At 43.1% G+C, this 13,044-nt stretch overlaps 1 protein-coding gene across 10 annotated transcripts in view; it reads left to right on the forward strand.

The window, feature by feature from the left end:
- Positions 1-13,044, forward strand: part of TFDP1 (transcription factor Dp-1) — a 401,906-nt gene that overhangs the window by 217,422 nt on the left and 171,440 nt on the right. For all 10 annotated transcript variants that reach the window (XM_078658073.1, XM_078658068.1, XM_078658071.1 and 7 more), the window contains exon 5: positions 4,489-4,610. In XM_078658073.1, the coding sequence (XP_078514199.1) occupies positions 4,489-4,610 (122 nt within the window). The remainder of the gene's footprint in view (positions 1-4,488; positions 4,611-13,044) is intronic.

Raw genomic sequence — 13,044 nt, forward strand, 5'->3', positions numbered from 1 at the left:
TTTTTTTATTGCTCATTGTGATATGCGAGGTGGATGCGGCCATATCATCTGAGGCAGTGTGGAAGAACTTGGGACATGTGGCGTCGTTGTTATCCTATTTATACGTACCCAAAGTGGGCTGGGGTTGCGTACTCCAGGCCAGCTTAGGGGTGTGAATAATTATTCCGGGGACCTGGGCATTGTTCAGTTCCTGCCTAGCTTATGTGTGTTTCTGTTGCAGTTTTGACGTCGCAGAATGTGCAATTTACATTAATGTAGCATGTACCGGGAGGGCAGCAACTATTGCTAATGAGATGCTGTTCGAAAACCTTGGACAACATCACATTTTGTTGTCAAGCTTGTGGATATGCGCAGACACGCATGTAAATGGTGTGCGGTATCATTGAAAGTGTTGCTATCGCGAAGCCTACACATGTGAATGTGCTCGGATGGAGGGAGGATCAGCAGTGAGGCTACGTCATACATAGTGATAATGCTCATTACAGTCAAGCAATGCATGTCCAACGTGAATCTGAAAGTCTCACATATGACACACTACTGTACTGGTAAAACATGGCAACAGAGCATAGAGCAACACAAATGTAAACATTACTCTTTATTGTTTGTCACATGTGATCTAGGATGTGCACTCTGCCCGTGGCTGATGATACCCATTTGAGCCACTAATACACAGGCCGAAAGGCAGCACAATAATGTGCGCACACACACCCGGGGCATCATGTAACACACATTTGTTTTTTTGATGTAACGTTTCGGATGCATGGCCATCACACGTGGAAGGCTAATGTACAGACCATGAATATTGATCAAGATGATCGTTGCATGTTGTGTGTAGTATAAGATATGTGTACACAGCAAAAAAACTTTTCAAAAAAGCTCTCTAAGCAGAAGGGGTGTGTCATCAAACGCTGTAGAGAGAATGACTAAAATGGGTGGGGTCCTCCAACTGTTACAATGGGAAATGTTATGAAGTAATCAAATGCGTTTTTTTAAGGTCACATGGCAATCGCGCACCGAGCGCGCAAGGAGGCCGCACCCGACGCGATTTTGAAATAATATATTTACCATAATATAAGTTTATTACAGTTAGAAATATATAAATGTTTAAAATATTTTAGATTTTCGCTTGCTCTCATATGCACTTTAAAGTTATTTAAATATAGTTTTGAGACATAAAAACAATGAGGGAATGGTGTACCCGGCGCGATATCATACGTCTATGACGTAACACTGGGCCTGGCAGCATACACTCGTAGCACACGCAGCGGGCGGGACCCCATACGTACATGACGTAACACCCTGCTTGGTACTGTGTACCTGTCGCATACCAAAGTAGCAGCTGGCGCGACTTCAAACGTATATGATGTTACGCGAGACGCGGTGCCACGAATCTGTCGGATATGAAATGCGCATCATTTGCGAGTTTAGCAATATGGCGGATAGGATTCGCGTGGTGATGGAGCTTTGTACACTACAGGTATGGGACTGCAGTTTTCTAAAAAAAGGGGAAAAAATATACATATTTTTTGGGGAAGATATAAAACATTAAATAATTTTTAAAGTAAAAAAAAGGATAATAGAGTTCCAAAATATATATTTTTTTTAAATAGAAAAAATATAGAATTTTTTGAAACATTAAAATATGAAATTAACATGTAAAAAACCATTGAAATTCAAAGAAAAAAACATAGGTTTTACAGACGTTATAGTTGGGAATTAGCATTTAAAAAAACTTTTGAAATTCACTAAAAACCATCGGTTTCGGGGACGTTCTAGTTGGACATTTGACTCATATAAAAGCAGAGAAATTCGCCTGTTATAGTTAGTTGAGCTAACTATAACTCGTCGGCAATGCACTGCTGATGATGTCACATATTACATCACTCATGACATGGTCAGTGACATCACTGATGACATCACTCATGACATCAACCACGTGGTAATCTGATGCACATTCTGATGCCCTAATATAAACTTTGATACACCCTTTCTAAAATGCAGTCTACTATTTTTGAAACCACACAAGAATGCCATATACTACATACCACTCACTACTTCTGAGGTCTACACACACATCCAGTCACTTATACATGTAGTTACTCATCAATTCAGGACTATAATATGCACTCATACATCTAGACATGCAGTCACACTCCGCCACTCATCCATAGAGTTACTCACACACCTAGTCAGTAATGCAAAGAATCAATCCCATACCCATTTACTCATGTATACAGTTATACATACCAACTCTGTTATTTATAGACATACCACATCACTTATTTATACAGATACTAACACATATTTACTGTCTTATACAATCACTGATAGAAGCAGACACTAATTTATACACCCACTCTTCAAATAACTTACTCTCACGTATAGTCATTTATATACTCCAACACTCACATATAGTGCCTTAAAACATATGTAGTTAGTCACAGATATACCACTTAGACATTCATTCCCTCATCAACATACCCATACACACAGTAACTCACCCATACAGTCCTTCCCAGATGCACTTTTGAATCCATTCAACCAGTGAATCACCCACTCAGACATCTGTGCACAGGCTCATACACCCTCCACACAGACACTCATTGACCCAACAAATCCATAACCCATATAGTCACTCATGTATCTATTCAGCAACCCATGCAGTTGCAACCCATGCAGTTGCTTACACAGCAACTTAGGGACTAATAGAGACTTTCACACAGTTTAGTCACTAAATCATGTATTCAGTAAGACACGTTCAATCACTCACTTATACAGTCAGTCACGCACCTACTAAATAATCCCTTCAGGCACTTGTAAATGCATTCCTTCAATACACCTTGGCATAGATATCGATGAAAAATATTTAAACTTTACAGAAACACACATTCACTGGATGATGTCATCAGTGATATCATTTGAGATGTCATCAGTGATGTCACTGACCATGTCATCAGTGATGTCACTGACCATGTCATGAGTGATGTAATATGTGACATCATCAGCAGTTCATTGCTGACGTGCAAGTTATAGTTCGCCCAACTAACTATAACAGGCAAATTTCTCTGGTTTTATATGAGTCATATGTCCAACTAACTATAACGTCCCTGAAACCTATGGTTTTTTAGTGAATTTCAAAGGTTTTTAAATGCTAATTCCTAACTATAACATCTGTAAAACCTATGTTTTTTCAATGAATATATATATATATATATATATATATATATATATATATATATATATATATATATATATATATATAACATTAAATAATTTCAACATGTTTTTATTGATAGCTTATTTAGTGCAATACTACAGTTGTTCGTGAGACTACCATCAAATTCTTTCAATAATACACTATAGGGACATAAGTATCATGAGGATGTACATTGTGATCGTTGAATAACAGACTGTGATGACAATATGAACGGCTCCTGCGTAGGTTACACAATTGCATAGGAGTAGTAGGTTGTGAGAGCAAAAAGAAAGCAGCTATAAACAATTCAACTGTTCGAGATTTCTTAGGTTCTTGAAAAGCAAGCCGTGGTGTTTGGAAACCCTTCCTGTTCCCTTGCTATGCAAGGTGGACCTCTGTTAACATGAAATAATTTCATATACTTCATACTTCCCTGTGTTATAAACTCTTGTGATGTAGTGATTCCTGATCTCCATGTATTTAAACCTTACCTGTGATTTAGTGATTCCCGATGTTGTGATCTTGAAGTGTTGGGGTGCGCCATTGTGCAGGCACCATTACCACTCAACTCCACTAATACAGGGATGGCAGCGAGAATTCCACAGCCAGTGGGAGACTCTGGATTTGTCTTTGTTTTGTAGCTGTGGCCCTGAACTTGAACACACTGCTCTTCCTGGGATACTCTGGACACATTGCCTTTGTGGTCTCTCAAATTAAGGTGCTGGCATGCCACAAGCACGCCTGGCAGTCTTTCTTGTTTAATGCTGAAATCTCAGTTCTCCAAAACGTCTTCATCTCAGCAAGGCCCTAATATTCTAGAATTGGGAGAATGTTGGAGATTGGTTCCTCCTTTCGTTTCTGTAGTCTGTGTTGGTCCTGGGTTGCCCAGCACTGTGAATGAAAGCACCTCCACACTTCTTGTCCTGCAGGTCATGCCCCATATCTCTTTTAAAACTGAGTTTGAAGTCCTGTCCTTGGAGGACAGTACTTCAGCATGGATTCATTGACTGAGCATTCTGTGGGGAGAAGTATAGTAATGGGGTAATTTGTACATTGGCAATATTTTATTTTCTAAAATGATGCAATCTTCTATCGACTGTGTGCTACATGTGTTCAACACTTCCTTTGACATAGTTCATAATGACTGATGTTGATGTTACATGTTTGAGAATTTTTTTGTCATGTTGTTTGCAGCTGCTATCCAGTCAGGCAGTTTTTTTGTTGTAAATATTACTTTGTTGTTTAACTGATGATGAACTAATCACATTATATCATATATATTATATTTATAGGTTATTGGTACTCCTCAGAGACCCTCTGCACCGAACACAATCCTCGTGGGAAGCCCCCACACGCCTAATACACATTTTGTGTCACAGAACCAGGCATCTGACGCCTCACCTTGGTCTGCTGGGTGAGCAATATTAACCTTTGTAGCAAAGTCAATGTATTTAAAATTGTTTTGGGTATTTTGTTTACATTACAGATGTATCTCTTAGTAAATGTGCCCATTTGCCAATTAGGAGATACTGAACAGTGGTGTTTTAATTTATTTATCTATAGAATTGTCTAGATATTCGAGCACCACAGTATTAGCTGGAGTATTACAAGAGGGCAATGCCACAGGGATGCTACGTTTCTAGTCCTGACCTTCAAAATGTCACAGCATGTTTGGAGTTCTGGTATTCATTTGTTGTCTTTGATCAACTGGATGGATTCACATGATATTATTGGTGTGGCAAATGGTGTTCGGGTCAAATGGAGCAATTTAGTAAACTTGAAATAAACACTTCATTTTCTGCCTTTATCCTAGGCATACAAGAAAGGGTCTTAAGATCTTCAGGAAATTCTAAGCAAAAACTCAATCAATGTGAATGTAGACTTATGGGGTGGCTGCAAAAAATGGCTATGACAAATCACCAAGATATAAGTCCTCTTACCACATGCGTTTGTAAACTGCTGCTGAAATACCTTTGAAAAGAAGGTAAGGCCTCAAATGGGGCAACAGCTGACAAGATATCAGCCTCATTCATGGTTCTATCACACGAAGCCTCTAAAAAAAACAAGCTAGACACCAGAAAAGGCTTGTGATAAAGGACTATTTTGCTGTCTCCCTCTATGCCTCTTTCCTCAATGACAGCTGCTGTTTAAAAACCTTTTCCCACAGTTCAATTGTCACCTTCTTTGCAGTCCTCTGGATGTCTTCCTTCGCTGTCTAAAAATACAGTATAGAACGACAAAATTGGGGATAACGCAGTTAACGACTGCATCATCAACTGGAACCCCTATGAATAAAATTACTTTCATTTCAGAAAAGTGTGTCTAGGCACAGGTCCAGGTTGGTAAGCAAAATACATTAAATGATGTAGCACTTGCACTAGGGATCCTTCTTTATCCCATGGAGGTTCTACTCTGATAACTTTGCATGGTACAACTCCTAGGTTGAGAGAGCATCAGGCTATTCAGTTTACCAGTTACTGTAATGGGTTGCTTTCATTATGATGAAGAGCAGACAATGAAAGCTGTGAAATTAATGCCAATGATAGATCATATCTGATAGGAAGAAGTAAAAATTATGCAAGCTTCAGTTCAGTGTGCAGAGCATGGTACCAAGACTCAATAAAAAACATAGAGCACCAATCACTACCCCATTTTGTTGGCAAGGCCTAGCCCAAAGCAAATTCAGTGGTTCCACAGACTACCCATAGAACATCCTACAAAGATCGTTGAGGGATGAAAAAGATAAACTTTGGAAACAATATTCACCCTAGCTGCAACCTCTATTAAGGCAACAAATAGCTTGACCATTATCGCCCAGTGTAACATTAAATGTGGAAGTAAAATTGATCTCCTACTATACAAAGTGGAGGCCAAGTCAATTCTGTGAGAAGGAGAGGACGCCGGTGGATAGTGCTTGGTGGTTGTCACTACAAGGCTTCGACTAATGGCATGGCCTAATTTCCTTTCACGTCAAATCCTAGCTGCGCCCTTTATCCAAGAGGTTCAGTTTGTTGACGAAGAATGTTTTTTAGCCATAATGTGCATGCAGCATTGCAGTCCATAAAAATGGATAATGATACAGCCAGGTCGTTGGGGGCAATACCAGACGTTACAACACAGGGCATTCCCAATGGTATTAAACTACATTGACCTTTAAAACTGGTTGTAATACCTCTCATTGCTTTACAAAGCATGCCTTTTCTCAGTAGTGTTGTTGTAAAGCCTGGTGATACATTTTCCTTTTTGGGGTGCAACTCCCTTTTCTTTTAATCCACTTACCTCTAATCTCCCCTGAACCCTCAGAACCTGTTAGTTTCCTATACCCCCCTGAACCCTAAGAAAACATTTACCCCCATTTACTTCTACTTGCCCAGGCACCCTAAAAACCAGTTCTCTCTGTCTACCTGTAGTTGCCCATGACCCCTAAAAAACCCTCATACCCTTTTCCTTGACCTCCCCATCCCTAAAAACACCATACCTCCCTGTATCGCTACCCTTCACTGAGATTAAACCTCAAAAAACCTTTACCCCTTTATAATATGCCCACTTCTGAAAGCAAAAACCCTTTTCCTTTTACCTCTACCCTCCCCAGAAACTTTAAAACCCTTATCTCCCTTTACCTGCACTTAAACCCTGAAAACCCTTACCTCCCCATACCACTATCTGCCCCTAAACCTTAATTCTTTACCTTCCTTTGCTTCTACCCTCATCCTTCCCTAAACCCTTACCCATCTCTTTTTTTTTTGTATTTCTTTTTATTAAAACTTTTAACAACATGAACAAAAAACAATCAAGGCAGTGCAGTCAATCGAATGGCGAAGCGGCCTGCGCGGAGGAAAGCATAAGAACATAATACAATCATTGACATTGCAGGATGGGAAGATTGAGGGAGACAGCGAGTTACAGAGGTGCCTATGGAGGGCTGGGCTGCAATTTGCAGGATTTGTAAGGGAGGAGCACCATGATCCCATTGAGAGAAATCACGCATCATTGTGCTAGAGCTTAGGGCGATCAGACCAGACTTTCAATCTTTCCTCACAGTGTTAGAAAACTCTGCAGGTCTCATAAGAACAGACATGTCAATGTTTTACATGAGCAGACAGATAGGAATAGACGTTCTACCCTGGTCGGAAGAAGCACCATCTGGCTATCAGTCATGGTATCTCCATGAAACAAGCTTGAAACCATCATTATGTGGTCAGAATTTGTTGAATGACCGGAATCTGAGTGGCAACTAAAACATCCTTAAGTCTTTTATATTTGGGGCCACGCGAACCTGAATCTGCTTGCAACCGTGGACAATATGAAACGCAGGTTTGCAAATTGTTTTTGTGCGAAACATCATTCAACACATAGGTTACGTCACAGCAACACGGAGTCAGAGATTAATATTAGGTGGGCATATACACTTAACAGTAGTAGGCAGCATTACATGTCATCTTTAAATGTGAAAGTTAGGCAGTAGACAGCATGGAACAGTTTAACATGGCCATAAGTAATTAACATTATGACATAAAGAGGCATGTCAATTTTTAAATGATCTCTTCCTCCCACATCCCAGCCTAGACAGTACGTTTAGACCAATCCCAGTGTCCTCGCGAGGGTGCAGTAGAGAAGTGATACATGTCTCATAGCTAACTCGGGGGCCTGATTAGGTGTTAGGGATAGGTGGCGTGGTGGTCTGAGAGTGTGCAGATGCGGACTCGCAAGGTGCAGGGTCTGTACGCTCATTGCGTGTCTTGGCCCATGCCACAAATGGGGCCCAGATATCTTTGGGCCTGGACTCCGTGGGCATTCAATCCCAGTATTCGGTCAGCATCTCCTGGCAATAAGCGATGTCTTGTATCCATGTGTCTACTTTGGGTGCTCCCACTGAACCCCAGTGTATTGCAATGTGCCGCTAGGCCAGGAGGAGCATCATGGCCAACAGAGGGACAGTGCCCGGAGGAGCTTCGGCCACATGAACTAGTAGAGCTGTTAATGGAGTGCGGTCCAGTTGGAAGCTTTTCACTCTATGATAGTGTCAAATACGTTGTCCCAAAATTGTGAGATGGGCTGACAGGCCCATGCTAGGTGGAGGAAGGATGCCTGTGTGGTAGCGCATCTGCAACATTTGGCGTGCGGTCGCAGGCCCATTTTTGTGTAGTGGTATATGTGTGCGATATAATCTGTGCAAATATTTAAAATGGATGAGCTTCAGCTTGTAGTTGGGTGAAAGCAACTTGAGCTGTGTGCAACAAAAGGGCCATTGTTTCACAGTGGGGGGGGATCGAGATCACCACTCCACTGCTCCAGTGCCATAGGTGTCTTAATCGGCTAAGTTCCTAGTGTGTTTTTAAATGCATGCAATGAGTTTCTTGGGCGACATATTGGCTACTATGTTCTCTAGCACAGCTAGTGTCATAGGTGCGGAGGGGATGGTAGAGTGAAGTCGTCTACAGTTGGCTCTAAGCTGGTAGTATAGAAAGAGTTCCAAGATGGGGGTCAGGGTGCAATCGGGGCTCTCTGGTCTAGCCAGGAAATCTTTATCCGGGATAAGGTCGTCTAAAGTAGCAAGCCCCATCTGATGTCCACGTTGGATAGAGCAATTGTCTTGCATAGGAGGGAAACTAAGGTGATGCGCCCATGGTGTCGATTGGCCATATAACAGTGGCGTACCATCAGGATTGGCTCAAGGAGCAATCTGAGTGGGATGACTACAGTAGAAAGAAGAGAGTCCTTCTTTTATTTATAAACCCCTCACTCACCAACCTGGTTGGTGACATGCTTCATCATCGGGGTCCACCCTGATAGCCGAGTGCCATCAGGGTGTGCTTCAACACGTGGATTACAGTGGAGCTGGTATTTGTGTGAATGGTGTAAAAAAATGTTAAAAATTGTTCTGGTATAACTTCTGTGAAATATAAATTTATTCTAAAGCTACTGGACAAAATTAAAAACAGTGTATGGATACAATAAAGGTATGTTATGACCAAGTGTATCTTTATGTGATAGGTCTACATGTTTCAACCCGTGGATGGAAAATGCCGGGTTTTCTTCAGGACCGTAGGAAAATGGGTGGTCAGGGCACACTAACGCACTACCAGTCCTAGATTCCTTAAACCTACTGACAAAATTCTGTCGTAGGAAAGAGTCTCTAACCTAACTGGGCGAGAAAAAAGCAAAAATACCTGTGGGAGAAGAAAGAAAAAGTCACATGCCTGTAACGAAGTGCAGTGCTGACTCTCACGTGTCTGCTTGCTCGCTGTGCATCCCATTCAGCGCAAGTGCAAATCGATCGTGTTATGTAAGGCTACCCAACAGTAACTACTTGTGATGGTGCTTACATTTGATTTACTAACACGTACTATAACAAAGCCCATGTGAGGCTCGTACTGGCATACCTATCAATCGTGGCGTGCTCAGTGATCAGAACATCGTTATTTCATCGGTCTGACACACTCATCAATTATTGGTGCGTGGCTCGATTACTCACATTGACAATAGCATGAGATTACAACGACGTGCAGTGTATTCTTCACCCTTTCAGACATTCAATTACAAACAGGACAAACACACATTCAACACACATAAAAAGACTGTAGGTAGACAGGACTTACTCATGTTCCGGGTCTTAAGGCTTCATGGGGTGGAGGGAAGGTTGGCCTCTGTAAGAGACATATTCTATGGGGAGAAAGATTGTAAAAATTCGTCAAAGTGCCGAGCTGACGAAATATTTAAAGACACCAGGTCAGCAGCCGGTCTGTCTAAAAACTTGGTTACTTACAGTTTTGCAGAGGTACAGTGGCAAGATACCTACTCGCCTCTCCATGCCGCCCCGCTAAAGTGGAAAGCCGGCCGGTGTGTTTAGTACGCTGTGCCGGCTTCCGGGGTGGGCGGGGTGGCTGACACGCGTGATGACGTCGTGCTGGGTGCGTCTACTTTGTAAAAAACAGTAGTAGGACAAGAGACTCAGAGTGAGTTTGTCGCTAAGCAACATAACACTATACTTGTTGAATCGGAAAAGCTCCGGTGAAGAATCTGGAGCGCTGGGCTGGTTGTGGAGAACGTATACGCGGGGAGCGTATTTAGGACAATAGGCAGTGTGTAATAGGGTTGTCATTACACACGAAAAATCAGGCAATTTTTCTAAAGAAAGGGGGGGCGCCCAGCATATATAAAAAAACAGAAGAGGGAGCTAAGCTACATGAAAAAAAACCAGCAAGAAATTCGTAATAGTGGCCCTAAGTTCGATTTACACGTATGGGCACAATAATGGAATGTGCAAAAATGGTCATTGATAGTTATCGAAAGCACCACACATAGGGTCAAAGTAGAGGTGCTCATAGTGGCTCAATGCAGGGGAGTTTATAATGCACCAGGCAGGGCGTGCCAGTGGAGCACCAATTCACATAACGTTGGCCCAAGGAATATTGTCGTTAAGTCCTGTCACATGGGTGGATAATCTGGGAGCGAGGCTGGGGAGGCGACATCCCTTTCCACCGCAACATGGGGTTGGAATGGAGTGGGGTGTGACCAAAAGGGAAGATATTGAGCCTGTGCACTCCGTGCATATAGCTCGAAATCTGGTGCCAGAGTCCTCCCAGCTCAAGTGGCAGTGGCAGCACCTCCCAGGAGATGCGCGGTTGTTTACCCTCCCAGACGTGAGTTATAAGGAGAGAGCACAGTTGCTGGAAAAAAGCCTGTGTGAGAGGAAGGGAGAAATTGACAAACAGGTCTAGAAGCTTAGGTAATATTACCATTTTTGCAATTCCAATCCTGCCGGCTAAAGATAACGGCATTTGGCCCAGATGGCTATTTTACTCTCACGCCAAGTGATCAGCCGACCATAGTTCATGCGACAGATCTCTTGAATATCTCTACTGAACCATACCCCCAGATATTTGACCGCACCATCAGCCCAGACTAGTGGGTAATCCAAGTTGATCGCAATTAAGGCTGGTGTTAGGGCGAGAAGCTTTGATTTGGCCCAGTTGACGTGTATGCCCAGCATTCCTCCAAACTATAGGACCTCACGCAGGGCAGAATTGAGATTAGTCTTGGGTTCACATATGTATAGTGTAATGTCATCAGCGTACATTGATATTATCAGACCTCTGTCCGAGAACCCCAGTCCTCTGGCTGTATGATGCTGTTGCATTCTGGCTGCCAGGGGCTCCATTGCTATCGCAAATAGAATGGGTGAAAGGGGACACCCCTGTCTAGTACCGCACAATATGGGGAACGGGTCGATTAGATCGTTGACTTTGAGCCTGGCAGTAGGGCGGGTGTAAAGCAGTTGAATGAGCTTTAAGAAGTTGGTGCTCATGCTGATTCTAGGCAGTATAGTGAAGAGAAACGGCCATTCTAGGGAATCAAACGCTTTGGTAGCATCTAGAAAAGCGGACAAGGCAGGCAGGCTCGAGTCAGGTTGATGGATAATTGAAAAGAAGGTGCGCAGATTATGCAAGATGGATCTACCTGCTATAAACCCGGATTGGTCTGGTCTGGCCGCAATCGGGAGAAGGTGTTGCAGTCTGCTGGCAATCAGCTTAGCTAGTATCTTTGCGTTGATGTTAATAAGGAAGAGTGGACGGTAGGCATCACATTTGTTAACGGGTTTGTCCGGCTTCAAAATTGTAATTATTGCAGCCTTGCGCATCGTTGGAGGGAGGCAGCCCTTTTCAAGTGATTCCTGATATACTGCCAGTAAGTGGGGGGGGCAGCTTTTCAGCGTATGTTTCATACAATGAAGTGAGGTTTTGTATCCAGGCAAGTCTTTAATCACCCGAGTTACATCTTCTGCCGAGAAAGGGGCATCTAGATATTTGCAGTGGGCGTCACTCAGCCAGACCAGCTCGATAGAGTCTTAGTAGGTCTGCAGCTCTGGGGGTGGTCCGTTCTGTGTGGCTGTGTAGAGGGATGTATAAAAATCCTTTAATCTCTCTAGTGTAGCAGACTGCCCGTGGATTGGGCTGTAGTCTTCATCAAGCAATTCATTGATATATGAGGAAGTGCGTTGTTGCTTAAGCGTGCTTGCTAAGGTTGTGCCTTGGCGGTCCCCCCTCCCCGTGTCTATGGACTCGGGCGTGCTTGCCCAGGAAATGTGTTTCACAAATTGCTTCTGCTTCGTATTCGGAGAGCTTTTCGCGGATAATGGCTAAGTGTGCAGGGAGGCCATTGCAGAAATATAATCGCTCCTCCTGATGGATCTCTGCATCTAACTTCTCTAGGGTGGACCTGATAGACGTTAATACCCCGGATTGTTTGGCTATGCAGGTACCTCTTATGATGGCTTTAAAGGCTTCCCACAGTGTGGAAGGGAATCTACTGACTTTTTGTTTGTAGCAAAATATTGCAGGAGCTCCTTGCGCAACTCCTCTCTAGATGCTGCGTGTGGTGGCAGGCGCCATCTGAAAGCGTGTGGTACCGACATTGGTATGGTCGAGGTAAACACAAAAGGGGCGTGGTCAAACAGGGTACGTGGCATATGTCTGATGTCAGTGGTCCAAGAAGCTATGTCTCTGGACAGCAACCAGACGTTGAGCCTGGACCATACGTTATGACATGTAGCGATGCAGGTTCCCTCCTGGGCGTCCGGGTGCCAGAAACGCTGTATGTCAATTAGACCGTACTCCTGAGCTATAGAAGTAATGACGTAATCCTGTGATTTGCTTTGGGGGTGTTATGGCCGGGAGCTTCCTACCTGATCAAGGAGTCCTGCATGACAACATTGAATACCCCCAACCCCCCAGATGTCTGTCTCCTCCCCCAACAATGTAATCTTAGACCAGATAGCCTCAAACAGGGCAGGGTCATCAGTATTGGAGCCATATACAGCGGCCATAGTCATTGGGGTAGTGTGTAAA

This window comes from Lissotriton helveticus, chromosome 8 (genome assembly GCF_964261635.1).
Source record: "Lissotriton helveticus chromosome 8, aLisHel1.1, whole genome shotgun sequence".
Lineage (NCBI taxonomy): Eukaryota > Metazoa > Chordata > Amphibia > Caudata > Salamandridae > Lissotriton > Lissotriton helveticus.